Source organism: Trachemys scripta, chromosome 1 (assembly GCF_013100865.1).
Source record: "Trachemys scripta elegans isolate TJP31775 chromosome 1, CAS_Tse_1.0, whole genome shotgun sequence".
Lineage (NCBI taxonomy): Eukaryota > Metazoa > Chordata > Testudines > Emydidae > Trachemys > Trachemys scripta.
This window is the reverse complement of record NC_048298.1, coordinates 290114920-290132243: the sequence shown is the minus strand read 5'-3', so window position 1 is coordinate 290132243 and position 17324 is coordinate 290114920. Positions and strand designations below refer to the sequence as shown.

At 43.7% G+C, this 17324-nt stretch overlaps 1 protein-coding gene across 1 annotated transcript in view; it reads right to left on the bottom strand.

Annotated features, from left to right (window-relative positions):
• LOC117881025 (histone-lysine N-methyltransferase SETDB2-like) overlaps window positions 1–17324 on the bottom strand; it is a 98077-nt gene that overhangs the window by 13870 nt on the left and 66883 nt on the right. Inside the window, exons 19-21 of the mRNA XM_034777830.1 lie at window positions 14404–14511; window positions 13479–13612; window positions 9090–9136 (exon numbers count right to left, since the gene is read on the bottom strand). Coding sequence (XP_034633721.1) covers window positions 9090–9136; window positions 13479–13612; window positions 14404–14511 — 289 coding nt within the window. The remainder of the gene's footprint in view (window positions 1–9089; window positions 9137–13478; window positions 13613–14403; window positions 14512–17324) is intronic.

The window sequence follows — 17324 nt, the reverse complement described above, 5'->3', positions numbered from 1 at the left end:
GTACTTGGTGAATATTCATTTGGGTTTAGTACACAATATAAAAGCACCCGTGGCATCAATTAAAAACACAATTTCATAAAACAAAATGTACACAAATCAGCAGAGCCACCCCCAACGAAAAAACAAAAGCACTTCCCCTTTTCCAGAAACAGGACTCTCACTGCATTCTCCAAATGAAAATAGATAGAATTTTCAGCATTCTTTGCAGGTCAATTGCTCTCAAACTATCTAAGTCCAAGGTGAAGGAAGAAATATGTTTCAAAGACTCCCTCATGGACAACACTCTGCCTCCCTCCCCTTTTAAATTGAAGGCCTCCAGCTTAAGCACCTCTGCTGATACAGCAGTGTTGCATTGGGAAAGAGACTGTTCTCAGGCAAACAAATGGTACTATTGCACTTTTTTGACCTGAGCAGCTAGTAAAATTTTGGGGCCCTGAGGATGTTCCCATTGGAAGTAGGAATTGATGGAGTTTGGTATAGTCTTCGATGCAATCTTGTTTACTTGCAAGGAATGTACAAAATCCTTCTCTAAATGCAGGAGGAACCAAGAAAAAAAAGGAGCAGTTCCTTAGGGTTGGTCTACACTCTATGAAGTTAACTTGACCTAAGTCATCTTGCATCAACCTATTTGTGCATGTGTCTATGCTCAAATTTGTGTCCTACCAACATAAGTGCCCCCTTACGGGGATGCAGTAACACCATCTTCCCAAACAGCACTGAGTCATGATTGACCTACTGTGGTCAATGCAGTGCAAGTGTAGACACCATGTAACCTATGTCCACCCTTAACAGCCCTCCAGCAGCTGTCCCACAATGCCTGACACTGACCACTCCGGTCACAGTTGTGAACTCCACTCTCCACGGGTCATAGAGACCAGAAGTCACTACCCCCTTTAAGACCCTATATATTTTTAAAATTACTTTTCTTTATTGCCCAGCTTGGTGAGCACACCTTGCAGATCTCCTTTGTTGTGTGCAGCTGCTCAACTGACCGTGCCGGATACATGCTCCAGATATGCTCCTGCTTGGAGTAGTCAGGAGGTATTGGCTCTCTTGGGCCCGTGGGAAGAAGAGGCTATGGAGCAATCGTACAAACATGGACCTTTAAGAGCAGATTGCCCGGGGAATGCTGGTGAAAGGGTACGACAGGGCTCAGCAGCGGTGCTGTGTGCAAGTGAAGGATCTGTGGCAGGCATACCGGAAGGCCAGGGAGGCCAACATAAATCTGGTGCTGAGCTGCAGACCTGCTGCTTTTTTAACTAGTTGCATGCCATATTTGGCAGAGACACCCCCCCTACACACACACAGAGCACTTTGGATACCTCCAAGGAGCCCCAGACACAGACCCCTGCTGTGTTCCCCCAGCAACGAGAATGGGGGACATGCAACCTGGGGGTCCAGCTATGCCACAAGAGAGGATCTTTCCGAGACTTCACTGCAGTCTAGTCAATCCCAGCAGCTGAGCATGGGTGAGCCCAATGTCGGGGAAGGAACCTCAGGTAAGTGTGTGAACGCATGTCCCATTACAATGTTTAAATGTGCAGATGCTACCCAACCCCAGTGTAGCAGGACACAGGTGTTGACTTTTCAGTCATTTGCTCACACTAGAAGAGGTAGCAGTACAACAAACAGAGGTAGAGTTGTTATCTGCTTTTCATTCCCCTGTAGACTTAGTTGGGGAGGAGGGGAGAGAGGCACATACAGAGCAGTTTGTGGGTGTACACAGGGATGTCCCTTGAATCCTGCTGAGAGGTTGCAATGAAACTTTCATGGAAGAACTCTGCAATCCTCCCCCAAAGGCTTCTGGGGATGGCTGCCTTATTTCTTCCTCCATAGTAGGACTCTTCCCCACGCCACTCCACAATGACTTTGGCAGGCACCATTGCAGTAAACAGACTAGCAGTGTATGGGCCTGGATAGCTTAGGGACACCAGCAGCAGCTGTGCTCTCTGTGTCTTTGTTGCCCTCAGGAGCAAGATATCAGCTAGAATCACCACCGCCTATGGAAAGTAGCACAAGTGCTCAGTGCCATTACCCTGCATCATACTCATAGAAATATGGGCTGAAATTTTATTGTTTCATGCAACAGAACGATTCCTTCCTTGTTGCCAGTCCTTCCCTCACTGGGCCACACAGCACCATCGCATTAAGGCTGAAGTGTCAATAAGCATGTCTTGTTTAAAACTTTAGCAGAGCAAGGGAAAAGAGTTCTGAAACTTAACTTTCACTTCCCATTGTGGCTCTAAATACAATGATACCTCTGGGTGTTCCATCTGTAACTGCTGCTGCTATGGCCAAGAGGGGTCCCCCTCCACCCACACAGAATGCCTGACCATAATAAGGAGAAAGAAGAGGACACAGGCAGATCTATTCTAGTGAGGTCCTGCAAGCCAGTGCTGCACTGGGACTGAAGGGTGAATGTTGCAGACAGTATGGAGAGAGGCCCTGGAGTGGAAGAAGATGCATCTCAGACAGCAAACACGAATGCTGCACACTCTTACTGACCTACAGATCCAACAGTCACAGTCTCTCCCACTTTATAGTCAGTGGCGAACTCTATTCTAGCACCTGCTCCACACCTCTCAACATTCCACATGGCATCAAGGGCTTCATCCCTAAGCCTACCTCTACACACTGGGGGACAATAAGGGGAACCACAGCTTCACATACGCTCACCAGTGAGAGCTATGATTGCTGTATATGTAGCCAAAATGAATGAAAATGGTCATAAACGTTCTTTCCCCTATTATGTTCATTTATTTCAGACATAATAATAATAATATATGGAGATATACCTGCCTCGTAGAACTGGAAGGGACCTTGAAAGGTCATCAAGTCCAGTCCCCTGCCTTCACTAGCAGGACCAAGTACTGTCCCTGACAGGTGCGCACACACACACACACACACCCCTAAATGGCCCCCTCAAGGACTGAACTCACAACCATGGGTTTAGCAGGCCAATGCTCAAACCACTAAGCTATCTCTCCCTTCTCCTGCCCCCCCATTTTTATTCTGTTTTTTAATTGCACATTGGTTTTTTGCACTGCTTTTGGTATGCAAGAAAGATCTATTTTTTGGTAAATAATTCATCTTTATTACTTAACAACACATGCTGCAGAATGCCTATTGCCTCTCAAAGCACCCACTACTAGTTCTTGCACAGAGTGACAGAACTCAGGATCAGTGACAAACAGGGTACTAATTATAATTGTACAGCGAGTACTGCAGAATTATTAGGTGCATTAACAGACAGTGTTATATTCATAAATGTACACCAAGCACCACACAATTCCTAAAAGCCACCAAAAGTTCAGGGCCAGGTACAGCACAACAGTCCGCCATGCCACATTACTGTGCCTGACTGTTAAGTGCTCTTTCAAGGCTTCCCTCAGCCACATAGCTCTGCATTGAGGTCTTCTACTAGCCCTTGTGTCTGGCTATTCCAACTCAGCAGATAGCCACTCCACCACTTCCCTCCTGCCAGCAACTTCCCCACTTTGCCTCACAGATATTATGCAGGACAGAACAGGCAGCTATACCCATTGGGATATTTTTCTCATGAGATTCAGTCTATTGCATAAACACCACCAGCATCCCTTCAATCTACCAAAAGCACATTCAACTCTCATTCTGCACCTCCTAAGCTGGTAATTGACTCTTTCCTTAGCATTGTCGAGGTGGCTAGTGTATGGCTTCATGAGCCAGGGGAAAAAGGGATAGGATGGGTTCTCTAGGATCTTTACTGGCATTTCAACATCACCAATGGTAATCCGCTGGTTGGGAAAAAATGTCCCTGCTTGTAGCTTTCTGAACAGTCCTGTGATCTTAAAGATGTAAATGTCATGCACCTTCCCTAACCAGCCAACATTGATATCGGTGAAGCATCCTGGTGATCTACCAATGCTTGCGTAACCACAGAAAAGTAGCCATTTCTGTTGACGTACTCTGGTGCCAAAATAGGGATGTGCGTGCCATCTATTGCCCCACTGCAGTTCCGGAACCCCATTGCTGCAAATTCATCTAATATGTCTTGCTCATCACCAAGAGTCACAGTCCTATGCAGCACGAGACAATTAATGGTCCTATACAGCTGCATGACACAGTGGCATTTTCCAACTCCAGAATGATTTCCCACTGAATGGTAGCAATCCTGCATGATGAGCTATCACAGAGCGAATGCCACTTGCTTCTCAACCGTCAGTGCAGCTCTCATTCTGGTGTCCCTGCACTGAAGGGCTGGTGCAAGCTCAGCCCACAGATCCAGAAATGTGGCCTTCAGCAGCCAAAAGTTCTGCACCCACTTCTCATCATCCCAATCCTACATTACGATGCAATCCCACCAGTCGGTGTTTGTTTCTCGGGCCCAGAAGCAGCACGGCACCATCTGCAGCTGTTCCGTGAATGTCTCCAACAACCTTGAACTGGTTTTCACTATGTCCCACAGCAATCTGTCTTCCACAAAATCGTCATGTCCCCCGTGGTTGCGGTTCTTCCTGCTCTGCAAATACTGAAGGATTCTTCATCCTGTGTTTGCAACGCTCATGACAATAGTGCAGAGCTGTGAGGGCTCCATGCTTCTGTCAGAGAAGGCGGACTATGAGAAGTGCTATGCAGTTTTGTGGGGGTTTTAAAAAAGGTGCAAAAATTATGGGATATGGATGGCATTATGGGATGGAGAAAGTTGCATGATGGGAACTTAACCCCTTGCTTCCAGTCGTCGCTGCACTAGTTTCTGCCGCATCGTGCATCGCCAAAGTTTCCCAACAGACAGCACGCCAGATGATGGCGAGTTGCCCAATAGAATTCCTACCCTGATGCAACAGAGAGTGCATCTACACAAGCACTCCTGGTGCGTATGCACAGTGCAAGGAGCCATGTATACACACTTATGAATCTGAATAGGGTTTTAACTCAACCCACCTACCTCACAACATCTCTTCCTACCTCAGCTTTGTCCATCATCCTGATGAGGCCTAAAATGGTGACACTCACCAATCAGACCAAAGAGAAATCAATAATTTAACAAATTAAAAATTATACACGTTAACTATTCACATATGTACAGTGTCTTTCTATCCACATGTTTTTCATGTTACCAGCCCAAAATAATTTTATTCCCACCCAAACCTCTTTGGGGCTTTTCTCTCCCTGGCTTTCCTTTCAGCCTCTGAGGGACATTTACTGTTTCTGTGGAATTTGCTGGCTGAGGCAGACCCTGCTCATTGTATTATAACGGTGAATTTACTTTTGTAACAACTTTTCAAGACTCAACTTCCACAGCTACATTCTCAGATTCACCGGGCAGCCAAAGTGAAATTCTGTCCCTCTGATATCTTCTCAAATGATCCTTATGGAAAACTTTTGGTTTAGTTCAGGCCCTCAACGGTGTTCTTGTACGCCACTTCACTGATTTGGGTCAATACTGTAGAGGGTCCTTGTCAAGGTTCATCCAATTTAGGGCTCCTACTCTTCTTTCCTCTAGGACTGTAGAACCAGACAGGGTGCCCTCTTTTAAAAATTTCCTCTTACATCATATGGCCTTTCCATTTTGTCAGAGGCTACCTTCTAAAGGTATGAACTTTTTCTGTTTTGGAGTGCAGGGTTTCTACATAGTTTAACTCCCTTTGTTACTCTTCAGGAACTCCACACAAGAGGTTTGCTGGGGTCCTTAGTTCATGTCCAAACATGAGTGCTGCAGTACATTTTGTACTCTCTTTGACTGCTGCTCTATAAGCCATTAGAAGAAATGGGATATGCTAGTCCCAGTCCTTTTGGTACTGTTCTACAAATGTAGCCAGCTGAAGCCCCAGATTCCTATTGAACCTCCCCACCAACCCATCAGATTGTGGGTGTACGGGGGTTGATCCATGTAATTCTGAGCTTTGCCCCTTCAGCTTGTGTCCCCCTCCATTTTTCCCTACTAGGAGAAAGGCTTTCACTAGACACTTGTGCCAGTCTGTGCTGGCCCATCTTAAATTTATAACAATCCTTTCTGTGGCCAGTTTTGTCACAGTACCACCATTTAACTGAACTGTTTCCTTTAATTTTTGCATTGTTGCCAATTTCTTTGTTTTACAAACCAAATTTATCATTTGTTCTAATTGTTCAATATACACCTCTACCTCGATATAACGCTGTCCTTGGGAGCCAAAAAATCTTACTGCGTTATAAGTGAAACTGCGTTATATCGAACTTGCTTTGATCCACCGGAGTGCGCTGCCCTGCCCCCCCCAGAGCACTGCTTTACCGCGTTATATCCGAATTCGTGTTATATCGGGTTGCGTTATATCGGGGTAGAGGTGTAGTCATGAACCAGATTAAAATCCCCTTTTTCATCATACATGTTAGACACCGAGCCATACTTACAGGGCTTATGACACTGAGTTTCCATCTTCCTCACTGGCAGCTACTTCCTTTTCTGATGAACTGCTACAAGAAAAGATTTACAGTAAGTTCTGTGGCAAATTCCACAGCCTCTCAGAATGTGGCTTTGGCTTGTTTTCACTGATCTTGATTTGCAAGTCCAAGTCAGCTGGGCATCTATAAATTGATCCATTGCTAATCTATGCCTCGGTGGCATCAGGATATGCCAGGAACACAAGCCTCTTGCAGGTCCTCTTCCAATTCAGGTGGGGTCTCTTCTTTCTCTCTCCTTCTAAGTCTTAGCTGTGCACTGACCAACTCAGACTGATGGCTAGCTTCAAACTACATGTCAAAGGCTTGTACCAGGTCTAGATACCCCCAGAAAAGAGATGGAGTTAAGTTCTGCAGCATCATTAGTGCTGGGCTACCCAAATTGACTACTAGTAACCCCCCTTTCTGACCATCTTCCCCATAAGCTATGTTGTTGGATTGAGCCAAATAAACCTCCCAGGGAGTTTTTCCCTCACAGATATAATAGGATTTTGCATCACTGGAGCTGGGACAGCCTAACCGCTCCCTTCTGGGCCTCTGTAGGTTACAAATGAGATAGAAAACTTGTCTTCTGGCAGCTCAATTCCTCTTTCAGGTGACTGTGTTCCATTGTGATCTGTTGATTTCCTTCTGGAGCTTAATTTTCCGATGCTTGAGTCATTGCAGCAGCACATCTCTGTTAGCAAGTTCCAAGCAGGCTAACGCTTGCCTGGTCTCCACTATTTCATGGAAAAAAACTTCTGGTTTGTGGCAGTCAGGTTACTGGTCACCTGTTTGATCACCTTCCCATTCCATTCTGGGAACTTTGCAACTGGGCTTCCCAACTTGTCTGGGCTCTTTGTAGAGACTTGACCTCTGCCTGCTTGTCAACCCGCAGTCCTTTCTGGGAATCCTCCAGATGATGGTTTAGTTCCTTTTGTGAAGCCTTCATCTCTTGTTTTAAATTATTTTGTGACGCCTTCAACTCCTGTTTCACGACTTGTTTTAAATCCCACTGGCCAGTTTTGATTTATGGGAGCTAACGATCTCTCTCCTTGGACACTGGATCTTGCTCCTGAAATCAATGTTGCCACTTCTCAGTCAGAGCGGCTAGTCACCTTTCAGGGCCTTGGGAACGTTCCAGCTGGAAGCAGAAACTGATGGAGTTTGGTATTCCTTTTGATGCATGTGCAAAGTCCTTGTTCCCCAAATGCAGGAGGAATCAAGAACAAAAGGATCAATTTCTTATCTTACAACCTCAAGCCTCTTTAGCCAACCAACCCCAAAGCGCTCTCTAGTTTTTTCCAGGGTCACCCTGTGCTCACGCTATTGCTTGGCTTTCTTGTTTTTTGCCTCTGCCTCTCTCTCTGTTCTTGTCTTTTTCAGTCTTTTGTCTCTTCTGCCTTCACACAAACACATTCTCCCTACCCAAAATAATACTCCACCAACAGCTTCTGAGTGGGCTCACCCTCCTTTTATTTTAGGTGAGGGTTTATGCTTACAGTTATGTTAATTGAAGGGTGAGTTCACACCTACCACTCTGAATGGGGTTTTAACTCAAACCACAACAAGGTTTCACCCAGCTCATAAAAGTACTTAAACAGCATTTTACAGACATTAACGAAGCCTGTCCTAACTCTGAGGTTTATTAAATCTTCCGTATGGCAGAAATTTGTGTTGCCAATTCAGCGAGCAGTACTCAGCTGTATGAGTGGTCATTATATTACTGTCCTAGAATGATATTAGATGACACTATGGTGCTGAAGAGGCCACGTTTTTGGATGAGATATGAAATTGGCCCTGCCTTCTTGTGGTCATTACAAAACCCATGGCACTTCTCCCCAGTTCTTATTACAGGTTCTTCACTTTCTATTCTGAATGGCTGTAATGTGTTAGAAAGCTGAGGTGTTTCACGCTCAAACTGCTGCATTTCAGTGGTAGAGGAAGTGATCCTTATATGTAGTTTATATATCAGTGTTACATTGATAAAGCTCTTTGGGATCCTGCAGAATGAAAGGCACTACTATAAAGTATTTTGAATGTGAAAAATGCTAATTTGAAAAGGTTTAATATAACTACAGATAAGAATCCCAAGTGACTAGTATTGTAACAGCTCTCTTTTGGCAAATCAAGTGTTAATTTGTGCATCTTTAGTACTGTAATCATGTTTTACAAGTCATTTTGCTCAGCCCAGCAATCTCAGAGTACAAACGGTAAGAAGCACTTGTGAAACTGCGGAATGTATTTGAAAACAAAATACTTAAGTCAAATGTTGGTGCCAGCCAACTTTCTAGAATGTGACCCTGTCGGTATAGGAGTATAGAAAGAAGCTATAACGTTAAATACAGGGCCAGATTCTCAGCTCGTGCAAATCAATGTAGTTCTATTGAGAATCTGGTCCACAATGTTTCTATTTTATAGTTTTAACATTTATCTGGAAAAGCTCAGGGCAACTCTTACATACAAAATACTTCTTAAGTAAAATGCTTTGAGTTTTCTATGCAAATACATGGATCTCAGCCGAACCATTACTGCAAGATTAGAAACACGGTTGTAACTTTTTACGAAACCCACAATTCTATAGGGGAGTGGAGTGACACTAACTTTATTCATATGAATTGGTGACCCACTGCAAATAATGTAGAATGCAGATTTAAAAAATAAATGAAATCAACCAAACCATTAAAGAAACTCACCATAATGATTGCTCCTTTTGCCTGGGTCATGTTTTGGACAGAACACTCTAAAACATTGGTTCAATTTTAAAAGAGAGAGAAACAGTATTAATTAATATGTAAACAATGATATACTAACTTTGTTTTTCAAGATATCTTCCCTCTGTTCACCAGCACCTATACTAATGATACAAAAAAATCTGAACACAAAACTGAACCTGTTTAAAACTGAAATTTGAGCATTATCTTCCTCAGCTATGAAATCTGACCATGTTGAGCCTTACCACAGGCACTTTTATAATACAAGTGCCTGTAACTTTATTTGCAAAGCTTGACTAGATTCAAATGCTGTTATGGTACAGTTTTGAACTAACTGTTAAACCAGCATGTTCTCTTGTGACATACCCATACCCATTGCTTAGGCAGAGTGGCCAACAGCGGCTTATTCCATTAATTCCTTTTTACCTGATTTAGAGAGTTCAGTAAAGGGGGAGTGGGGGAAATCCCCCTGCTACCACCAGTTGTTGCAGATTTTTGGAGGGCAACATGGGTCTACTATAAGAGACTAAGGACAGGTATAGTAAATATTAATTGTGTTTACCAGAGGGTGAACAATATATAACAGCTGCTTTCCTGAAGAACACAAAACAACTGCCCACCATTTATAGAACACCTTTCTTCCAGAAGGATCCCAATGCACTTTTCAAACTGTATTACAATGCTGGCATTATGGCTGAGATGGCCTATTTTCAGAAACTAGCACTGAAATGTTTTGAAGAAAATGTTGTCAAAAACAGAGGTGCAATAATGTACTGTCCATTTTCTAATTTTTTTTAACACCGCCCTAATCTTAAAGGTCCACATTTTGTTCTTTTATAAAAATGAGGTCTACTTTTGTATGTGCAACTACCGTGACTGTTCATTTTCTCACACAAATACCAGATGTGTGCACTCTCAATAATTAAATCCAGAAAGCTAGGTATGGAATTGCACATTAAAAATAATTTGCCCTATTTATACCACAACATTTTTTTTTTAATAGCTCACAGCCCCTATCTGGTTCTTTCCTAATTAACATGTTTTAAAATACAATTAACACATTTTAACTAATTCACATATTTATAATCCCTCCACCTTTTATCATCCTGGTTACCCTCTTCTGGAGCATTTCCAATGCTCCAGTAGTGTTTCTACAAATGAGCTCCCCAAGTTATGCTAAATTCTGCAGCTGTTTTCTTTATATAGTGCCATAATGACCACTTTTCATTTTCACTCTATTCCATTTGCTTTCCTAATCACACTAATCATCATGCTGATGGTTTTAAGTTCTAAATCCCCATCCGAGTCATATCCATTTAAGACGTTATCCATTTTGACACAATACTCATTACTTTACGTTTTTTCCATGCACAATTGCATGTGTTGTCAATCCATGCCCACAGTTTTTCATGTCTCTAATTTCTCTTGGGCAGTGGCTGGCCCTCCTAGGTTTGCTAGCTTAGCCTCAAACTTGTGCATGCTGCTGCATGTCCCTTTATGTGCATCACTGATGTATTATGATGTATTAGGGCCCTACCAAATTCACAGTCCATTTTGGTCAATTTCATAGCCAGGGGTTTTAAAATTAGTCAAGTTGACGTTTTCAGACTTTTACATCTGAAATTTCATGGTGTTGTAACCGTGGGGGTCCTGACCCAAAAGGGGGTCAGGGTGGGAGGGTTGCAAGGCTATTGTAGAGGAGTTGTGGGATTGCCTCCCTTACTTCTGCCCTGCTGCTGGCAGGGGCGCTGCATTCAGAGCCGGGCAGCCAGAGAGGAAAGCTGCTGGCCAGGCGCCCATCTCTAAAGCCAGCGCCACCGCCAGCAGTGCAGCAGTGAGGGTCACAGGGTACGGTGTGTGTGTGTCCGTGTGTGTTACCATAGCAGTAATGGTTTTCTCAGCAGTCTCCTGCCTGAGTGGGGCACTGACAGCTGGACCCGCAGCCTCTCCGCATCTGGGGCCGCCAGCTTCTTGTAGCCAGGGGAGATCCTGGAGGTGAGTCTGACCCTCCCCAGGAGTGGCCTCAAAGGGGAAGAGGAAGTCTTGTCCCTCCCCATCCCCAGCTGGGACTAGCAGCTGGAGCCCTGTGCAGGGTAGGAGCTCCAGGCTGCATGCCAGATTTCACGGTGGAGATCAGGTTTCATGGTCCGTGATTCATTTTTCACAGCCACGAATTTGATAAGGTCCTATGTATAATGCAAAAAAAAAAAAAAAAAAAAAGTTTGGGTCTAATCCCCACATTTTCCCCCTCACCGGGCTCCAAACTAATCTGTATCAATGTATCATTCTTCAGCCACCGATTTAGAAATTTGGTACCAATGCTATGCTCCTCAACTTAATGAGCGTTTAATCTGATAACTTACTAAAAGTCTTAAGACCTCATCAGTTATGTTTCACGTTTAATAGTTTTCACTGTCACACCTCCTGGCAGAAATTAATCAAATTCTAAGCACAACCACCTCTTTATAAATCTGAAGCTATTTGATTCATTTCTTAACGGCTGTTCAATGATAGGCTTTCAGGATGCAGAAATTGAATCCTGGAGTCTATTTTGGGCCAACATATTTTTTCCACACTTTCTAAAGCCATCCTACATCAGCCATGCTTTGTCTTCTGCTCCCAGAAAGTTTCTCTTTTAGGCTACTCTCCTTCGTCAGGCTCAGAGATTCTGAACTGAGGTCTGTAGAGTGCTTTACAAACATTAGTAAGTTAACAAGTTAAATGTCACATCATCCCCATTTTACAGTTGGGGAAACTAAGACTCACAGAGCTTGTCACTTATTTAGCATCACATACCAAGCCAGTGGCAGAGCTGGGACAGTTAAACTGCTACTGGAATCAGTGAGAAAGGACTATTTTTGTGCTTGTGAAACATGCCAGATTGACTGCCCTACCAAATAACCCAATGGTGCATGTATTTTGTCATGTGAAAACCCTTACTGGTTGTAGTGCCTTGCCTCTTCCTGGAAGAGGTAACAATAATAAAGTCCACACCCTAAAATGACAGAGTAAGCTTCAACTGTCATCATTCCATAGCACAGAAACAGACGTTGTGGATTCAGAGCACTCCAAACTTCACCAAAATATATCGGCCACCTCCACAGTCAGCTGCAATCCCAACATTTAGAACAATGAGGGAGAACCTCTTTTCTTTGAACAACCAGCACCATCTCTGGCTGAAATGTTACAAAATTCTAGTATATGCGTATACCACCATTACAGTGGGTTTGGAAGGCATTTAGAAGACTTGCTCAAAGCTAGTTCAATTCTGCTGGTATTGGGAACACATATGAAACAGGAGAAGTTCTTTTGTATGGGGACACAAAGTTTTCCACTAGCATTCCAGGTGCTGAACCAGAGGGGAAACTACCAAAGCTCTCTAAGGTAGATGGTCTTAGAGAGCGCGGCAGTGTCCTTGTACTGAGACTATTCACTGAAGCATGTGAACCCGGAGTAAACCTGAATTTGGGTGGAAGCAATATTCTACCTTGTGGGGCAGAAATGTTTACTGACCAGATGGCTAATGAAAACTGCGTCTCAATTTTAGCTCCATGGTCTTTCGGGATTCTGTCAGACTGATGGATATTGTCACAGGGTGGCTGGCCCTTTAAAGGGTGAAGACCCGGGAAAGAGAAGCAGGGGGAATTTTCTCTTTCTGGGAAGGGCCTCGTGGAGGCAGGCTGGAGAGAACCCCAGGGAGCTGGTTAGCTCCCATGGGAGGTCCTGAGATAGGGCCTGTAAGAAGCAGGGAGGTCCCTGAGAGAAGCTGCCAGAGTCCCTGGAGGGGGAAGGCAGTGGGGAAACCTGCCAAGAAGGGCCTCCAGAGAATAAGCCCTGGGAGGCAGACAGTGCTCAGCCTAAGATGCAAAGAAGGAACTCCGCAGCGCTGAGGAGTAAGGGGTGCAGAACAGGAAACTTCAACATAGCGTGAAGGGGCAGAAAGATCATTTGTCTGGAGGTTTATTTGCATTCTTTAGCTGGACTTTTGTTACCCTAAGTGGAGACGGAACTTAAATATGATCTGGCCGGAAGGCTGGGCTGTGGAAGACAAATAGAGACAAAACATCAACGCGGCCAAAGACGTTATGGTCAATGGTGCACCACAACCTGACACCAGCGTGCGCTACTGCAGTGAGTGGAACCATCTATATATTCCTGTCATTAAATGGAGTTTTTTTCCATTGTAGTGCTAGATAGAAACATTTTTTTCTACTGCTCTCAAACACACAGAGTTTCAAACACAGCTGGGTTGCAAAGGACCTTTTAGGGGGACATACACATCAATGTTTTCTGCATTTAAAAAAAAATTAACCTCTTTTTTGACAATGCCACCATAACCTACAAAAAATTAGAAAATGGTTTGTTAAATACCGGTAAATTCCTTGCCCTCCATCAGTTTCTAACGCTGCATCATCACACAGTGCACAAAAGTAGTGATAACTCCTCCGGCAGGTTTTTATCTCACATCCCACAGTGGCTCCTTTCTTGCGACAGAAGTTGCACATCTACAGCAGAAGGAGTTAAGTTGTTAGCAGATATAGACACTTTATAATTAGTAACTAAAATCTTATACTTGAGAGTAAATAGCTTCATCAGTGAACGTGCTTAAATCTTTAACTCTCAGCCTCCCTCTTTCTGTTCTTCATGCAAAGTCACTCCTCCAAACCGCAGCTCAGCTCATTTTTCAACCAACTTTCTATTAGTCTCTCTGCTCTTACACAATTATATTAAAATCAGTTAATATTCTTAGAAGGGACTCAATGATAGTGACAGTGTTGGGCTTTACATCTGTAAATATTTCACATTAAATTTGCTCAGTTTACAAGTATGGAGATGTTGGGAACAATTTTCAAAAACGCCCAAGCTCCACTTTCAAAAGTAAATTCAAAAGCAAAAGGACTAGAAACTTAGCTCTCATTTAATAAGAAATCTTTTCCTTTTCTAGGTCCCACAAATCAGGAGGTTACTTATGTGTAAGCTTAGCAGGACCCAAAACCTGCCCTCTGCCAAAATGTGCCTTTTCTTAGAAAGGAACCAAAACAGCCTTAATTTCTACTGCCAGACAAAAGTAGCTATATACTTTAGGTTCCACTAAGTGCAGAATCAGACTCATGTTTCTGATCTTTAATTACTCTGATCTTTGGTAAGTCAGAATGACTGGGTTCTTGTATGCATTTTATTCAAGCTTCTATGTCACAAGGTCATAAAAATGTCACAAACAGACTTCATGATCTAACGTGCTGCTGTTCTTACTATAAATTATAAACAAGGAAATATTTGAAAGAAGCTGCCTTACCAGCCGCTTTCCTCTCCTGATTTCACTCTGAACTGAGGCCACATCAAACCTTGTATCCTGATTCTCTGGGTTATGCTCTTCGGATTCTACAAATCCCGAGGAATATAACTACAAACAAAACAAAAGAGAGCAGTAATTAACAGAGTGACTCAGCCAGTGAGAGACTCTGATGTGTATCAGTAAGGAATGATAGAAAGTAGATGGGTCTTCAGTTCAATGTCAGACATGAGAACTGTGCACTTTAAAAAAAAATCTGCATTTTTATTCACCCCACAAAGCCCCCTAAAGGGTACATTTTTATTTCTTTGTTTTTAACAAACATTGTCCCATACTGAGTGGGGGAGCACTGCTTAGCTTTTTCCACCCTCCTACAAGACTGGACCAGCGATACTAGACTCCACCAACTGTTAAAGGAGGTTTCATATGAAGGGAACATGGCATTTTTACAGGGCTCATCAAGGAGGCCTGTCATAACTATAAAGGGAAGGGTGTAACAGCTGTCCTGTGTACAGTACTATAAAATCTCTCCTGGCCAGAGACTCCAAAATCCTTTTCCCTGTAAAGGGTTAAGAAGCTCAGGTAACCTGGCTGACACCTGACCCAAAGGACCAATAAGGGGACAAGATACTTTCAAATCTTGGGGGGGGGGGGAGGGGGAAGGCTTTTGTTTGTGCTCTTTGTTTGGGAGTTGTTCGCTCTTGGGACTGAGAGGGACCAGACATCAATCCAGGTTCTCCAAATCTTTCTGAACAAGTCTCTCCTATTTCAAATTTGTAAGTAAAAAGCCAAGCAAGGCATCTTAGTTTTACTTTGTTTTTCTCAACTTGTAAATGTACCTTTTACTAAAGTGTTTATCTTTGTTTGCTATGCTTTGAACCTGAGGCTAGAGGGAGGTCCTCTGAGCTCTTTAAGTTTGATTACCCTGTAAAGTTATTTTCCATACTAATTTTACAGAAATGTTTTTTACCTTTTTTCTTTAATTAAAAGCCTTCTTTTTAAGAACCTGATAGATCTAAAAACAAGGAAAAATCAAAGGGGTTTGGATCTTGATCCACCAGGAGTTGGTGGAAGGAAGGAAGGGAGGGAATGGTTAATTTCTCCTTGTTTTAAGATCCAAGGGGTTTGGATCTTGATCCACCAGGAGTTGGTGGGAGGAAGGAGGGGAATGGTTAATTTCTCCTTGTTTTAAGATCCAAGGGTTTTTGGATCTGTATTCACCAGGGCATTGGTAAAGGTCTCTCAAGGCTACCCAGGGAAGGGAATTAGCTTTGGAATGGTGGCAGCGGACCAGACCTAAGCTGGTAGTTAAGCATAGAAGTTTTCATGCAGGCCCCCACATTTTTACCCTAAAGTTCAGAGTGGGGAAACAGCCTTGACATGGTGGCAGCATGGGATTTATTTTAAACCCAAAAGCCAGTAAGATTTTTTTTTTCCTTCTAGCTGCTTGGAAAGCAGAGCTGAAGGTAGATGCATATCTTATCTCTCCTTGCCTGAAGGCAGAGGTGTTAAGTTTTTTTAACAAGGGCCTTTGTTAAGAGAAGGGTTCAATCATTGAGCAAACTGGTAAAAGGAATTTACAAGCTGAATTTTTTTTTTTTTTTTTTACATCCTCGGGAGTAGCTAGTTAGAAAGTCTCTGTTAACTCAGCAGCAGCCAGAGCTGAGAGCATCCCAGTTTCAGTCAACTGCAGAGGGGTGTGACCCAGCACAAGAAAACAGAAAAATGACTACCAAAGAAGAAAAAGCCAAAGAGGAGGCCCACAAGAGAGCTATGGAGCTGGAAAAAAAAGAGATAGAGCTGAGAGAAAGAGAAGAGAAAGCCAAAGAGAAGGCCCACAAGAGGGATATGGAGCTGAAAGAAAAAGAGATGGAGGAGAGAGAAAAAGAAAGGAAGCATGAACTGGAAGTAGCAAGGGCTAGGCAGGATGCACCAGCCCATCCTAGCAACTCCTCTCCAGTTACCACTTCCCATCCCAAAAAATTCCCCACCTACAAGGCAGGCAATGATACTGAGGCCTTCCTAGAAAATTTTGAAAGGGCCTGCCTTGGATACAGCATCCCTATAGACCAGTACATGGTAGAGCTGAGGCCACAGCTCAGTGGACCCTTAACAGAGGTGGCGGCTGAAATGCCTAAGGAACACATAAACAGTTATGAACTTTTTAAAAACAAGGCCAGAATCAGAATGGGGCTAACACCTGAGCATGCCCGTCAGCGGTTCAGAGCCCTAAGGTGGAAACCCGATGTGTCATTTACCCGACATGCCTACCACATTGGGAAAAATTGGGATGCCTGGATATCAGGAGCAAATGTTAAATCTACGGAAGAGTTGCCCTTCCTAAGGCAAATGGAGCAGTTTTTAGAGGGTGTTCCTGAGGAAATAGAAAGGTACATCCTAGATGGGAAGCCCAAAACTGTAACCGAGGCAGGGGCGATTGGAGCCAAATGGGTGGAGGTGACAGAAAAGAAAAAAGCTAGTAGCAGTTGGAGCGAATATCAGAAGGGGCAAGCCGAAACAAAACCTTACCACCGGGGACAACCCAAGGCCCCACCCACATCCCAAGGGAAACCCCAGGCGCCTTCTCACCCCACCACACCAGTCTCCACCAACCAACATCGCCCCGGTTAAACTTTAGCAGGGCGATGTTTTAAATGTAATGAACTGGGACATATAAAGGCTCACTGCCCCAAGAACCCCAACCGATTACAGTTCATTACACCACAATCACACCAAAGATCCCCAGACCCAGATGCCTCTCTCATACCCTCGGAGCGAAGGGAAACCTTGAGAGTGAGCGGAAAGAAGGTTATCGCTTGGAGGAACACTGGGGCACAAGTGTCAACTATCCACCAATCCCTAGTGGACCCCAAACTCATCAACCCGGAGGCTCCAGTGACAATTCAACCCTTCGTGTCACAGTC